The sequence below is a fragment of the Bubalus kerabau genome, chromosome 18, assembly GCF_029407905.1.
Source record: "Bubalus kerabau isolate K-KA32 ecotype Philippines breed swamp buffalo chromosome 18, PCC_UOA_SB_1v2, whole genome shotgun sequence".
NCBI lineage: Eukaryota > Metazoa > Chordata > Mammalia > Artiodactyla > Bovidae > Bubalus > Bubalus kerabau.
Window position 1 is genome coordinate 30,205,157 of NC_073641.1, and position 16,961 is coordinate 30,222,117.

At 37.3% G+C, this 16,961-nt stretch overlaps 1 protein-coding gene across 2 annotated transcripts in view; it reads right to left on the reverse strand.

The window, feature by feature from the left end:
- PARP8 (poly(ADP-ribose) polymerase family member 8) overlaps window positions 1-16,961 on the reverse strand; it is a 201,204-nt gene that overhangs the window by 40,296 nt on the left and 143,947 nt on the right. For both annotated transcript variants that reach the window (XM_055554414.1, XM_055554413.1), the window contains exons 12-15: window positions 16,696-16,821; window positions 15,294-15,858; window positions 13,769-13,819; window positions 13,578-13,673 (exon numbers count right to left, since the gene is read on the reverse strand). In XM_055554414.1, the coding sequence (XP_055410389.1) occupies window positions 13,578-13,673; window positions 13,769-13,819; window positions 15,294-15,858; window positions 16,696-16,821 (838 nt within the window). The remainder of the gene's footprint in view (window positions 1-13,577; window positions 13,674-13,768; window positions 13,820-15,293; window positions 15,859-16,695; window positions 16,822-16,961) is intronic.

Consider the following 16,961-nt stretch of genomic DNA (forward strand, 5'->3'; position numbering starts at 1 on the left):
AATGTACAGAAATATAAAATCACTACATTGTGCACCAGGAACTATCAAAGTGTTCTATGTAGGTCAATTATACTTCAAAAACAAATAAATTCATAGAAAAAGAGAACAGATTTGTGGTTACCAGAAGTGGAAGGGTAGAGGGAGAGGAAATTGGATGGAGGTGGTCTAAAGGTACAAACTTCCAATTACAAGATAAATAACTACTAGGGACATAATGTACAACATAATAAATATAATTAACACTGGTGTATGTTACATATCAGTTCAGTTCAGTTCATTTCAGTCACTCAGTTATGTCTGACTCTTTGCAACCCCATGAACTGCAGCACACCAGGCTTCCCTGTGCCTCACTAACTCCCAAAGCTTCCTCAAACTTATGTCCATCGAGTTGGTGATGCCATCCAACCATCTCATACTTTGTCATTCCCTTCTCCTCCTGCCAGGATCAGGGTCTTTACAAATGAGTAAGTCCTTCACATCAGGTGGCCAAAGTATTGGAGTTTCAACTTCAGCATCAGTCCTTCCAATGAATATTCATGACTGATTTCCTTTAGGACGGACTGGTTGGATCTCCTTGCAGTTCATGGGACTCTCAAAGAGTCTTCTCCAACACCACAGTTCAAAAGCATCAATTCTTCGGCGCTTAGCTTTCTTTAGAGTCCAACTCTCACATCCATACATGACCACTGGAAAAACCATAGCTTTGAGTAGACGGACCTTTGTTGGCAAAGTAATGTCTCTGTTTTTTAATATGCTGTCTAGGTTCGTCATAGCTTTTCTTCCAAGGACCAAGTGTCTTTTAATTTCGTGGCTGCAGTCACTATATGAAGTGATTTTGGAGCCCCCCAAAATAAAGTCTTTCACTGTTTCCATTGTTTCCCCATCTATTTGCCATGAAGTGATGGGAACAGATGCCATGAGCTTAGTTTTCTGAAGGCTGAGTTTTAAGCCATCGTTTTCACTCTCCTCTTTCACTTTCATCAAGAGGCTCTTTAGTTCTCCTTCGCTTTCCGCCATAAGGGTGGTGTCATCTGCATATCTGAGGTTATTGATATTTCTCCTGGCAATCTTGATTCTAGCTTGTGCTTCATCCAGCCTGATATTTCACATGATGTACTCTGCATATAAATTAAACAAGCAGGGTGACAATATACAGCCTTGACATACTCCTTTCCCAATTTAGAACCAGTTTGTTGTTCCATGTTCAGTTCTAAGTGTTGTTTCTTGACCTGCATACAGATTTCTCAGAAGGCAGGTAAGGGGATCTGGTATTCCCAGCTCTTTAAAAATTTTCCAGTTTGTTGTGAACCACACAGTCAAAGACTTCGATGTAATCAATAAAGCAGAAGTAGATCTTTTTCTGGAACTCTCTTGCTTTTTTGATGATCCAATGGATGTTGGCAAATTGACTGATCTCTTGTTCCTTTGCCTTTTCTAAATCCAGCTTTTATGTTACATATAAAAGAGACTAAAATCCTAAGAGTTCTCATCACAAGGAAAAAATGCTTTTCTCTTTTTTATTTTGTATTAATATGAGATGATGGATATTCTAAACTTAGTGTGATAATCATTTCATGAGGCATGTAAGACAAATCATTATGCTGTATACCTTAAAGTTATACACTGCTATATGTCACTTATATCTCAATAAAACTGGAGAAGGGATGGGAAGAACTATCACTTTATTTTAAAAAATTAAATTTCTAAATATAAGTAACAATTAGTAAATAGCCATTTTACTGATATAGTCAAAAATATGATTAAAAATTCAATTCAGTTAGTTTTAGGCACTTGCACTCGGAATGATTTAGCAATATGTGAAAATATCCTTTGGATCTATCCCAGGTGGCTCAGTGGTAAAGAATTCTCCTGCCAAAACAGAAGATGCAGGTTCAAGCCCTGGGTCAGGAAGATCCCCTGGAGGAGGGCATGGCAACCCACTCCAGTATTTTTGCCTGGAGAATCCTGTGGACAGAGGAGCCTGGGAGGCTGCAGTCCATGCAGTCGCAGAGTCAGACATGACTGAGCATGCATGCACAAAATATATTCTGTAAGTGGAAAATCCATCTTGCTTGTGTAATACACATTTGCACGGAAGAGGCATTTAAATTAATACACATTTGCACAGAAGATACATTTGAAAGCAGATACCTAAGCTGGTGATATACTAAAAAATGAGATTCAATCCCAAAGCTGTGTAAAACAAATCTACAAAGGAGAATTCCATTTCTTCCTAGGTAATTTTCTCCGGAAGAAATAAGCATGACTCTGCTTACTTGCTACCTAACTCTTGAAAGACTGGTTTGTTTTGTTGCAAAGATTTTGACTTCAATAGCCTCCTGACGTCAACAGCACTGAAATATACACTCTGCAATTGCTTTGGAAGAGCTCTCATCTTTCAAATCTAATACAGTGTCATCTGTTTGATTTATCTCATCTCCCGAGTTACATCGCATTAGGTAGCTGATGAAGCCTAACACGATGCAGCCTGTGGTGCCCGGCACAGCAGAGAGACGTATTTGTTAGTGCCACTGCTCCCATGCTCACTGACTTCAGAGGATAACTTTGTCCATTGCTTAACTAGTGGGGAAGGACAGCCCCATACTAAGCACCCTTTATGCTGAGAATGGACCCACGTGGTGGCTTTGTAGACAAAAAGCCAATCACACAAAGATTTCTGGTGTTCTTTGTTCTTTGGAAGGAATGATGCTAAAGCTGAAACTCTAGTACTTTGGCCACCTCATGCGAAGAGCTGACTCACCGGAAAATACTCTGATGCTGGGAAGGATTGGGGGCAGGAGGAGAAGGGGACGACAGAGGATGAGATGGCTGGATGGCATCACCGACTTGATGGGTGTGAGTTGAGTGAACTCCAGGAGTTGGTGATGGACAAGGAGGCCTGGTGTGCTGCGATTCATGGGGTCGCAAAGAGTCGGACATGACTGAGTGACTGAACTGAACTGAACTGAAAGAAAATTTTCCCCCAAATAAATTGATGTATTTTCTTTGTCAGTCTTAAAAAGACAGTTTCTATTTCAGAAACATCAGGAAAAACTACCTATGGCAGGGAATTAATTGGACAAAGTTCTTCATCCAGACTCAAGCCATACACACTGCTGTATGCACTTGGATAAACTTAGAGCAGACTGTTCAATTTCTAGTACTTTTACTTTAGCATTTAACTTAATCTTGTCCTATTTTTTCGTGTGTATCTATGTGCATGTATAGCTGCCCTTCAATTTCTCCCACCTGACATTGGGTTGTTTCTTTTGTTCACTTTCTGGGAGCATGGTATGTTCTGAAATAATAAGAGCTACCATTTTATTGCACACTTACTATAGCGTCAAACACTATATTGGTGTTTGAGTATAATGAAACTGTAAACAAAAAAGAATCCAGGGGAAGGTAAGCATTGGAAATCATTAAGGGGCCACAGGAATTAATTCATATTCCAGATACCCAAAGTTCACTGAGGAAGTAAACAGAGACACAGAAGGTCCTTTGTTTTTAATAATACTGTTGCCAAATAACCATACAGGTTTTTACGACCAAAATCCATCAATCCTAAAGCTGAATATCATAAGGTTCATTTAATATATACAAGCAATGATCATTTTTAAAATGCTTTATTTGAACCCTGGAAATTTTTTTTTAGTTTCTTTTAAATTAAAAAGAATTTATTGGAGTATAGCTGATTTATAATGTAAGTTTCAGGTATACAATAAATGAATCAGTTATACATTTACATATATTTTAGATTATTTTTCCATATAGGCCATTACAGAGTACTGAGTAGAGCTCCCTGTGCTATACAGCAGGTTCTTATTAGTTTTCTATTTTATATATACTCTTGTGTTAATCCCAATCTCTCAATTTATCCCTCCCCCTATTTACCCTAAGTAGCTTTGTCTTCTACATCCACAACTCTACTTTTGTTTTATAAATAAGTGCATTTATAACCTTTTTAAAAAGATTCCACATATAAGCGATATCATATGATATTTGTCTTCCTATGTCTGACTTTTTGAACCTTGGATAATTAATTGTATTTATTTTGTGATCATCCTAATATATATATGCATGTATGTATATTCACACACATATTCAGGGAATAAAGTAGAAACTAATTTTTGGCATTAAATTGTTGCCTTATTAAACAGTATAAAGGAAAATGAAACAAATACTCTGCTAAACTAGACTGGAACGTAATTATTTGAAATTTGAATATTCTATCAGCATACTTGGTCCCCGGTCCTAGGAATTCATGGGCCACCCTGACTTCGTCTCAAATGATTTTTTACCAATTTTGCCCAGACCTCCTAGTCTTTATCTTGAGTAACAAACGAGCAACAGTTCAGTCTTTTCTGAATGGTTTTTCCTGCATTGCTGTTTCATCCTCCTCCCAGACCTATTTCTATTCCAACCTCTAAATCTCCAAATCACATGGATTTATCAATTGACCCATTATTTTAAATTATAAATGTACAATCTTAATGATTAAGCTGGGTCCATCTAGTCAAGGCTATGGTTTTTCCAGTGGTCATGTATGGATGTGAGAGTTGGACTGTGAAGAAGGCTGAGCACCAAAGAATTGATGCTTTTGAACTGTGGTGTTGGAGAAGACTCTTGAGAGTCCCTTGGACTGCAAGGAGGTCCAACCAATCCATTCTAAAGGAGATCAGTCCTGGGTGTTCTTTGGAAGGAATTATGCTAAAGCTGAAACTCCAGTACTTTGGCCACCTCATGCAAAAAGTTGACACATTGGAAAAGACTCTGCTGCTGGGAGGGATTGGGGGCAGGAGGAGAAGGGGACGACAGAGGATGAGATGGCTGGATGGCATCACTGACTCGATGGACGTGAGTTTGAGTGAACTCCGGGAGTTGGTGATGGACAGGGAGGCCTGGTGTGCTGCAATTCATGGGGTCACAAAGAGTCGGACGCGACTGAGCAACTGAACTGAACTGATGGCTTCATTTTTTTATAAATACTCCTTTTCTTTCTTGCATTTTTTTCATTGAAAAATGGCCTTTCTTCCCATACTCAAATCTGCAAGGCTGATTTCTAAGAATATCCTATTATTGCAACTGTTTGAAGAAGGAAATCAGGTACAATAGAAAACTGTGAGGGGGGGCAAGAAATGGTATTACCATTCTGAAAAATCTGAAGTAGAACTATACATTATATTATTATAAAAATAATTTTATCTTTATTTTTAAAATAGTAATGATAGAGGTAGTAATATTGCTATTAATTTATGTACCATAGTAGGGGTTCCCAGGTGGCTCAGTGGTAAAGAATCCACCTGCCAATGCAGGAGACACAGATTCAATTCCTGGGTCAGGAAGATCCAGAAAGAAATGGCAAATCCCATGGCTAGAGAAGCCTAGTGGGCTACAGTCCATGGGATCACAAAAAGAGTTAAACATGACTTAGAGACTAAACACCACCACCAGCACACTAAATAAACGCCAGTGAATTTTAAAATAACAGTGTTACATCTATCAATCATTTTACTAGAACAGTCAATAGAGTATTCAAGATATAAATAAGCTTAATTTTCAGATAATTATTTGCCAATCTAGTTTTCGTAGATAACTTTATCCACATTTTATATGAGAGGAGTTCAAAATGTCAACACAAGATGGCGTACTAAAAGAAAGTTCTCAAATCACAAGTAATCAAGACTAGATGTCTCATAGAAAGGACATCCTATTCCAGGAAAGCAAGTGATTCATTCCTTCTTAATAAAATATACAGTTATATTGCAATTAGCATTCTCCCACCTTGAGCATACTGCCAGCCAGTGCCCTGCTCCCAAGAAAATCTGCTATCACTATATTATTTGCATAGAAAACTCCAGTCTCAATTCAAAATAAAACATACTCATGGAATAGCTACTGCTGGATAAGCAAAACTGTATGTTTTATTAAACATGACTTAATAAAGTATACATGCCTAGATATCACCCGAAATGTACATTATTTACTAATTCAAGTTTACAAGAAATGTATTAGCTTCAATTTATAAAATATTACTTATTCTTAATATTATACTATTATATTGCTTCCAAACAATTAGTCCCTATAACTTAAACTGTAAAACCACGGCAAGTCCCTCCTGCCATTACACACAATATACATACTATATCTGCAATATAACATTCACTCTGCACCATTAAAAACATGGGGAACTTTATATGTCCCTAAATTAAGATTTATTTTAGAAATTTTTAAGCTAAAATGAATACATTTTAAATTTTACTTGAATCAAAACAATTTAAATGTGAGCAGTAAAAACATGACTCAAAAAATGATTTTAAGCCCTAAAGAATATTTTAGAACCTAACTGCGTTTTAGAAATTTTGTGTTTTCAATGAATTTAGATTACTTCCTAGTGAAAACAGAAATAACACAACTTGAGAATCCAGCTATGTATTTATATATAGCACAGTGTAGGTGAGTGGTTTTCAAACCCTTTTTTGCTGTGATCATTTTTTTCAAACAAAATATTTCATGTAAGCCATATATATAAAACAGATGAACATGGATGTTGTTCCAGCTGGAGCTTATGTGCACAGTTCAGTTTTCCCAGCTACAAAACAGACATAAAATCAGATCCAGTTCACCAGGTTGATAAGGACCAAGAGAGAAGAATCAAGTGAGATAAAGATTATAAAATCTCCTTGAGGTATAGAGAGCTGTTGAAATATTAACACTATTAGGTAAGCTCGATAATGTGTGAAAGTTGCTCAGTCGTGTCCAACTCTTTGTGACTCTATAGACTGTAGCCTTCTAGGCTCCTCTGTCCATGGGCATTCTCCAAGCAAGAATACTGGAGGACTGGAGTGGGTTGCCATGCCCTCCTCCAGCGATCTTCCTGACTCAGGGATTGAACTCATGTCCCTCACATCTCCTGCCTTGGCAGGCAGTTTCTTTGCCACTAGAGCCAGTTGGGAAACCCTGTCTCTTCTACTTATGTTAACTCAATCTATATACAGAAATAAGTGTTTAATAAGAATTTTCATTGAAGCATATCATGACATGGTACCTTTATTTTCATACCCGTGGTTTATCAAAATTCTTAATTTGTTTCTAAAGCATTTCTTGCTAAAATAGAAATGAGCAATGTAAATACAACTTCACAATTTTAAAAAAAACTAGTGTTGAAAACACATGAGAATAATTAAGAATATTGACTAGAAACACAAAACCTGCTGCTGCTGCTGCTGCTGCTGCTGCTGCTAAGTCGCTTCAGTCGTGTCCGACTCTGTGTGACCCCATAGGCCTCAGCCCACTAGGCTCCTCTGTCCCTGGGATTCTCCAGGCAAGAACACAGGAGTGGGTTGCCATTTCCTTCTCCAATGCGTGAAAGTGAAGTTGCTCAGTCGTGCCCGACTCTTAATGACCCCAAAGTACTGGAGTGGGGTGCCATTGCCTTCTCGGACACAAAACCTACAAACCTTTAATTTTTTTTATTTCCAGTTTTATAGTCAGTACTTTGGGTTCTTGACAATGGTTTGGAAGAAAGACACATTTGGAGCAAGGCAAGATTTACTGTCGATTAGGAAAGACAGGAATCCCACAGAGATCAAGATAGATCCATAATGAAATAGGATCAGGCCTGGTTAGGCCTCAATATACATGCTGATCCCTAGTGTCTCATAAAACTAAAGCTGCTGTTTGATTATTAAAACCAATTTCTGCTCAATTTGGATGTAAAAATATTTATGTTTTAACTAAAAGTTTTTTGGCATAATTATTTAGTTTGATTTGTTATGTCAAAACTTGCAACGTTAATTTCTGCAAAATGGATTTGGGGGGAGAAAATTGGCTATGCTTTTTTATTCATTCTCCAAATATTAAGGTATGAAGGTCAGACATAAATATAAGAAGACCTACTTGTTTTCCTCTTAGGTAAAATGGGACATATCTAGGTTTACCCACATACTCAGTTTCTCAAGATTGGTCTTGGGAGTGCCTTAAGCTATGACCAAACTATGAGTATTGTTAACTTTACTCTGAAAACAAGAACCTTAGTTACAAACATTTGTCTAAGGTCCACAGCAAAACTGGGTACAAAAATGATTAGATTCATGGGTTTCTTTGACTTGACTTTAGTGGGATGGAGCATTATTCTCAAGAGGTGACAGGAGAATCTCAGGCCTGATAACACAAAGCAAGTAATGTGGGACATTTCCACAGGGCAGGAGAAGAAAACAAGATCATAATTCTTTTATCACATGCTAATGTGGGAAACAAGAAAGTCTGTTAACCCAGGACACAGAGAACACACACCCAGTGTCACTGACAAAGGTCCAACTTTGTAGGGACACTAATCCACGCAACCACGTGAGTGGTTTTCTCCAATAGGATTCAGCAGCTCACATACAGGGCTCAGAGAAGACAAACACTTGCATTGATCCAAGAATGGGGTTTAAGGTGAGTACAACAAAAAGACAAGGGCACTAGGAATTTACAGGCTGATGAAAACAGTGGTGATTCTGGCAGTAAATCCTCCTTTTCCTCTTTTGCAAACACACTTGATGAAGTCCAAAATCAACATTCTAAAGCATCACCAGAACAGTCCACTGTATTAACACTCTAGTTGATTCCAAAATGTAGAGAACTAGTGATTTGGTTTTGGTTTGGTTTTCTGATGGGACTGCAGACCATACTGCCAAACTGAAATTCTGGGGCTCTGAACAACCCTCCTGATAATGTGAGTTTTATGCAGATCTAAAGTATCACATGTCAGAACCCACCTGAGAGTGATATTTATAACCTTTGTAAACAAAAGAGAAAATCAGAGCCTTGTGGTATTTCTAAATAAATAGTTTAGTTCCTCATGTTGCAAAAGTGTGACAAGCTTGCCTAGACCTCTGAGGAAAGTGACAGAACAGGAAATTAGTGACTAAAATTTTAGGATATTTGGGAAATAGGAGTAAATGGAGACTTATGTCATTTAAAAAACAATCAGGCTTGAAGAAAAGAGAAAAAAGTGAGAAACAGTTTGAATTTTGACAGAGAAATCTAACAAATGTAACAAACATGAGGCAGAAAATCTATGGAAACAATTCTATCTAACCATTTAATCACCCATGGGGCTATAACGTCTCTTTTTTATAGCTTGGGGATTTACTGCAGCTTTTAATGTGTTACATGGGCTGAGAATAAGTGACCAATGAGTCCATTTATTGATTACTATCCATAGGAAATTACATTTATAAAAATTGTTATATATTATTGAAATGAATCACTATACATTATTGAAATTATAGCAAAATGCATTGCAATGGAAATATAAGAAATAAAAAATGAATATGCCTGATTTAAGTGAAATATCTGTTTAATACAACAAGGAGGTATTCTGTTTACTTTTCTTCCTTCGAATATGAGATGTTTCTCTATTTTCATTTCCTGATCTGATTTCATATGTTACTTATCTTACTATTTAAGAAAGTAAGGTTTCTGATTTCCTTAGATATCAGCCTGAATTACAGCAACATAAAACCTCTTGATAAACTATATTTATTTAAAAATGTTGTCTTCACTTTTGTTTATGAAAGCATTTCCATTTCTCGAAATAGACAGCATACTTAACTGGTGCAGAAAGACAGAGATAAAGTAAAAGAGAACTTGGAGGAAGGCACAGAGAATACTAATATCAACTATGATCTTTCTATCACCTATTATTGGAATGAACTGCCAGTAAGTAAACTGAGAAGAGCAAACTCCCAACACCAAGTGTAGTCAATTTCCAGGACGTAAAAGTAGTCAGTTCAAGTATGTAAGTCAAGAATAGCATTATGATTGAGAACCATGGCCTTGGTGCCATTCTGCCAGGATTCAAATCCTGTCCCTATCAATTACTAGCATTGTGGACATTAAAAAAATTACTGTTTTCCTCATCTATAAAGCAGGCGTAGTAATACCCATCCTCAGAAGGTTATGATAAGGATTAAATAAGATAAGCCATGCAGTGAAAGTTGCTCAGTCATGTCCAACTCTTTGCAACTCCATGGTCTGTACAGTAAGTACATGGAATTCTCCAGGCCAGAACACTGCAGTGGGTAGCCTTTCCCTTCTCCAGGGGATCGTCCCAACCCAGGGATGGAACCCAGGTCTCCTGCATTGCAAGCAGATTCTTTACCAGCTGAGCCACAAGGGAAGCCCAGCTTCCAGGGAAGATCCATGTAAGGCACTTCAAAAACACGATTACAAAAAAAACACCGAAAAAGCTTATGCTGTTAATAACATGACTATTATATTCTGCAATGAAAATATTATTGCCATGGATTAAGAAATAAATCAAGGTCCACAGATGCACAATGACAAACAAAATAAAGATAAGCCTTCTTAGTGGGATAAATGAACATGATAAAATGATTCTTTCTCCTCTCAGCATAACTATACATTTCTGTGTATCGAATAAAAATAACAATCTTGTACAAATCTTTACTAAAATAAATGCTGAGTCAGTTAATTTGGTTTCAGAATAGCAATATATCTCTTTGAGAGGAATAACTGTTAAAAATAGCATATGAGGGGCAAGAAAAACTTTTTTATATGTTTTCCGAAAACAATAAAATGAAACAAATATATCATAAAACCTGACAGATGACTGTGCTCATTAATGGCTGTTATGTATGTTTTTATAACATAAATCTTGAAAGGCAAAAGTGTTCTAATAAAACTACCTGTTTCCAGGCTTTACAATTTATCTTTTCAAACATATAGGATAAATTTCTCTTAAAAAGTGCAACAGACTCTAGCATAGTGCCTTATACTCATAAAGCATTTAATAAATGTTGGTGATGCAGTTTTGAAATCGGACAGAATTAGGTTCAAAGTTCAGCTTCCAGTCACACAGCTGGGAAGGATACTAAAGAAACTGCCTACCCTCTTTGAATCTTAATCTCCTTAGTTGCACCATGGGCATAAAAATACCTAAACCACAGAGTTCTGTGAAAATCAAATAAGGAAGTAATATGCAAAATTCCTTGGGCTTCCCAGGTGGCTCAGTGGTAAACAATCTGCCTGCCAATACAAGAGACGAAGGTTCAACCCCTGGGTCAAGAAGACCCCCTGGAAAAGGGAATGGCAACCCACTCCAGGATTCTTGCCTGGAGAATCCCATGGATAAAAGAGTCTGGTAGGCTATAGTCCATGGGGTCGGAAAGAGTTGGACATGACTGAGCGACTGAGCATGCACTCAAGCATGCAAAATATCTACCCAGAGTATCTGGTACATGGTGCATAAATCATCTGCGAATAGATATCATTTTAGTATTTCCTGTCTAATCTGGATACCTTCTATTATTTCTTTCTTCTTAATTGCCTGGCTAGAACCTCTAGTAAAATGTTGATTAGAAGGGGCACAAAATTCACACTTCAGATTAGAAAACTCACACTTCTTGATTCCAAACTTACTACAAAGGTACAGTAATTCAGATAGTATAGTGCAAGTATAAGAACTGACATACAATCAGTGGAATAAAATCAAGAGTCCAAACTCACACATCTATGGTTAAATCATTTTCCACAAGGGAGACAATATCATTTAATGAGGACAGAATAATCTTTTCAACAAATGGTGCATAGACAACTAGATATCCACATGCAAGAGAAGGAATCTGAACCTCAACTTCAAACCATAAACAACAATTAACTCAATGTCTTACATGTAAGATACAAACTATAAAACTCTTAGATGTAAGATACAAACTATAAAACTCTTAGAAGGAAATATAGGCATACATCTTTGTTACCTTGGATTAGGCAATACCTCAACTGATAAATTTGGATTCCACTAACATTAAAAGTTTTGTTTGTCACAGGACACCATCAAGAAAAATAAAACCCACAAAACAGGAGAAAATACCTGCAAATCATATCTCTGATAATGATCTAGTATTCAGAATATATAAAGAACTTTTGAAGTGAAGTGAAAGTTGTTCAGTTGTATCTGACTGCAATTCATGGACTATACAGTCCGTGGAATTCTCCAGGCCAAAATACTGGAGTGGATAGCAGTTCCCTTCTCCAGGGGATCTTCCCAACCCAGGGATCGAACCCAGGTCTCCCACACTGCAGGTGGATTCTTTACCATCTGAGCCACAAGGGAAGCCACAAAGAACTCTTAGAACTCACTAAAGAAAGCAAACAATCCAATTTAAAAAATGGGCAATGGATTTAAAGAGATATTTCTCCAAAGAGGACATACAAATGGCCAATAAGCATGTAAAGAGAAGCTCAAAGCATTAGTCATTAGCAAAGGACAAAGCAAACCACTATGAGCTACAACTTCACAATTCATAGGATGGTTATAGTTGGAGGAAAAAAGAGGTGAATAGCAAGTGTTGGTGAAGATGTGGAGAATCTTGAACCCCATCATACACTGCTGTTAGAAATCAGAAATAGTTTGCTAGTTCCTGAAAAAGTTAAACAGAGTTAACACAAGTCTCCAGCAATTCCATTAACTGATGAATGGATAAACAAAAGTCACATAGCTGTATAATGGAGTATTATTCCACCATTAAAGGAATAAATTATGAGACACACTACATAGATGAACCTCAAAAACATTTTACTACTAAGTGAAAAAAATGGCCACATAACATATAATTTAATGTCCATTCATATGAAATTTTTAAAATAGGCAAATTCATAGAGACAGAAAATATATTAGTGGTTGCCAGAGGATGAGAGGAAGGGAAGATTGGGAGTGATTACTAACATTTACGGGGGTTCTCTTTTGGGGTAATAGATTCTGGAATTATAGAAAGTAGTCATAATTGCAAAAAATTGAGAATGTAATTAAAAAACACTGAATTGTACACATTAAAACAATGAATTGTATATTTATACAAATTTTATCTCAATAAAAAAACTGCAAAAAAATTTTAATTGGATAATTTTCCCCCAAAACACCATTTACACATTGATTCTTATTTCCATACTTCCTTAATACTGTCACAAATGTGTGAGTAGGCATTTAAAAAAAATCTTTAATTCTCTGATTCTACTATATATACCTCTTCTAACTGGAATAAGGACTACCCATTTCTCTCTATATTAAATATCTTATTCTTTTTCTTCTGTGTTTTTTTTTTTTTTGCCACACTGCATGGCTTGTGGGGCCTTAGTTCCTCGACCAGGGATTGAACCCAGGCCCTTGGCAGTAAAAGCATGGAGTCCTAACCACTGAACCGCGAGGGAATCCCTCCTATATTAAGCACTGTAGATTGTGTGGTTTTGTAAACAATGGTGTTTACAAGTTTACATATATATACATATCAATATGGACGGACACAGAGATATATAAAGACAGACCAACAACAAGGTGATAGGCGCATGTAAGAAATACAGTTAAGAAATATTTTCCTAAAGTGAAACTGCTTGTTGATCTTTCACAGAGTCCTTCAGAAATAGTGATACATTTGTCAAAACTATACAACTTTGGTATTAAATAACTGACTCAATAGAGAGCATTTACTGTAAATGCAATTATTTACTTGTTTATATCTTAACCTTCTTCATTTCTGTTCTAAACCAACATTCCACCAGTGAGAACTTACCCTAAGCATGGGGCCATTCTGAAACACATGTGGTTCATCACAAACCACACAGTACTCATTCAACACAGGGATCCGCTGTTCAGCAAACTCAATTGTCTGAATAAGACAATAAAGAGAAAGAATTAAGTCAAGTTCAAGAAGGATTTGAAAATCCACTAAAGGCTAAACTATTTCAGAGGCTTGGCTCATACCTGCACTAGGAAGCCACGGTCTCGTATTGGAATGCATTTGGCACCATTTGGCTATAAGAAGCAAAGTAAAATGTTTTTTAATTAGGAAAAATATATAAATTATAGTGTTTTACTTTTGCAAGAATGAATGCAGATGTGATTTTCTAAGATTACCTGTAAGTGAATCAAATCACTGATTATGACACTAAGATTTTAGAATTTATTATAATGCTCTTTCCTCCATTATTATTGCAATCTTTGTTTAAACTAAATGAACTGCATTCTTAATTTCTGATCCTCTAGTAAAAATGACTGGCATCTCTAAATGATCACAAAAACTTGCTGTCTCTGTCCCTGATCACTGAACGTTCCCACTTCCTCATTTAGACTATTCAATCTCATTTTACAACTAGATAGAATTATTCCTCCAAGGATGTATGAAAGAGGTACAATTCCTCCAAGCTACTGAAAGGGGTAGAATATTAAACTACCATATTATGCTCAACATAATATGGTAGGACGTATTATGGGAGGACACGAAGACATTTTCTTTCACAGAATATCTGAAATTATCTTTCTTGAATGAAACTAACTATGGGATTCTTTCTAGTATGTAACTCTGACAAAATTAATTTTCTGTATGTCTTTGATAGTTTTGAGAAGATATGGGCTTTTAGGGATGTCCACCTAAAACTACCAACACAGCCAAATATATTTTCTTCACACAAAATTTCACGGTATAGTTTACAACGTAATTTCAGAAATATATCTATACAAGAGCACCACAAACACACACACACATCAATTTACTAAAAGCAAAGAAAACTTTTGGTCAGTTATTTTATGTAATTATAAATAAGATAGGTCTGCTTCTTTATCTGAAGCTGGCTATAATGCTAATCACTCTAGAGGCAAACTTTGTGTAAATCCCAGTAAATACCACCCAAAGTACTTAAGTTTTAAAACAATCTCCCGCCAGCCCCATCTTCACCACAAAACAGCTTCAGGATAAAGCAATTTCAGTTTTATAAAGCAGACACTGAGAGCAGCTTGAAGAAACGCTCTTGGGATACAGCGGTTAACTATTACTTCTCTCTACAAGTTCACAGGCAAAGTGCTCCGCTTATGTACAACAGGAAGGACACCACTCTTAATCTTTAGACAAACTCTGACTTCCACTACTTATATGAGTAAACTAGAGATTAGATAAACCTGCTTAATTAAACATTAAAAATGCTATGCTTGCTTTGTGAATTCAATGGACTTCCTTCTATTTTTAGGAGCATTCATTCCCATGACAGGAATCTGGACTAAATCTCACATCCACAGGAACGTTTATTTTTCCAGAATCAAAATGAACATTCCAGTACTAGCTGCAAATGTCTGGTATGCAAAGGAATATTCAAAAGAAAAAAAAAATTGTAAATCTTCAAAACCCAAAACAAAACCGTGCGTCTTTGACCAGACCTTTGCAACACACACACACAAAACCCTCTCCTGCCCCTTGGCTAACATCTAAGAACTCAAGATGAAAATATGTACGCACAGCAGGCTGGGAAGATGAAGATGACGATGGTGTTAAGATACCAATGAGCCCTGAGGTAAGAGAGAGCCTCCTGCCCTCTGCGTTGGGTTCCTTGAAAAGCTCCGTTTTGGATGACTTGGGGGCACTGGAGTAAGACTTGCTGAGCAACTTGTGATTCTTGAGTCCATATAATTCTTCCATTCTGAGGTTACTGGAGTAAGACCTGCTTAACAGTTTGTGAGGCTTCAGGCTGGCATTGTGCTCACAGCGCGGGTCTCCGGAACAAGAGCGGGTCAAAAGTTTGTGCGACTTGAGAGCGAGGCAGTCGTCCTGCTTGACGGCTGCAGAGCAGGGACGGTTCAAGAGTTTGTGCGACTTAATGGTTGTCACCGCCTGCTCAGCCCGGGGGTCGCTGGACAGCGAGCGACCGAAGGTCCTGTGTGGCTTCGGGGCGCACGCGTCCTCCGTCTTGACGGTGCTGGAACAAGTCCTCCGCAGTAGCTTGTGCGTCTTGGAGATCCCGTCCTGCTCCGATTTCAGTTTAGATTTGCTTTTTCCACAACCAGGGGGAGGATAACTTGGCGACCTTCGAAATCGAACAGTTAAACAGTTAATAGGGCAAATCGTGAGTGTAACAGACCTTGGAGAACACCTGTCGGGCTCCATCAACTCAACTCTGCTACAAATACCATCTCTTTTAAACCCAGCCTATCCAGTGAAAACTGAAACCAGAAGTATGTACCGAAAGATCACAGGGACTGAATTCTATGTTACCTGGAAAGCAAAAAAAAGGATTGATTGTCCAGTTTTTTTTTTCCCCCCCTCCTATCTATTCTAGAGGCCTATAAAGCTGTGGTCCCTAACCTTTTTCGTATCAGGAACAGTTTCGTGGAAGAAACTTTTTTCGTGGACCTGGGAGTGTGGGGGTTTCAGGATGGTTCAAGTGAGTTACATTTATTGTGCAGTTTATTTCTATTTTGTGACAATCTCAGGATATTCCACTTTGACTTCAAGGTTAAGGATTGAAAACCCTCTGAGAATCTTAATGTCACCAATGATCTGACAGGAGCTCAGGTGGTAATGCTAGTGATGGGGAGTGACTGTACATACATATGAAGCTTCACTTACTAGCCTGCAGCTCATGAACCATTTGAGGACCCCTGCTATACAAAGGACTAATTTTGGTAGGGGAACTCTATGGAATTAGAAACCAAAAGAAATGTAATTTTAGTAAATTTAACCAATGTAAAAAACACAAACTCAAAACACAGAAATGAGTAGCTATGTTTTTTGATTTGTTCTTTAAGGTCATAAAGAAAATACAGATGCCGAGAGTGTAGAAGGAACGCGCTGAACTAAATAACCATGGAAGATCACAAGTGCAGCATTTCAGTAGGATGAGGGAAAGATGTCTATTACCCACCTGCGCAAGGTTGAAAATAAATGCAGGGGAGACTTGACTTTCTTCTCTGACAGCTTCTTATTGTGCAGGCAACTGGATTTTTCTTTGCTCTGCTTCCACTGCTGTGTAACAAATGTCTGCATGATTCTGTCAAACCAAAGGTAAGTGTTTTGTCACAGTTCCAAGGTAATTTACTATCAGATTTCTGTATAGATTACGGAGAGAATGCATTTATCAAAGGAAAATAAATGCACGGTGATTAGAGAGAATTTAATTTTGAACCATAC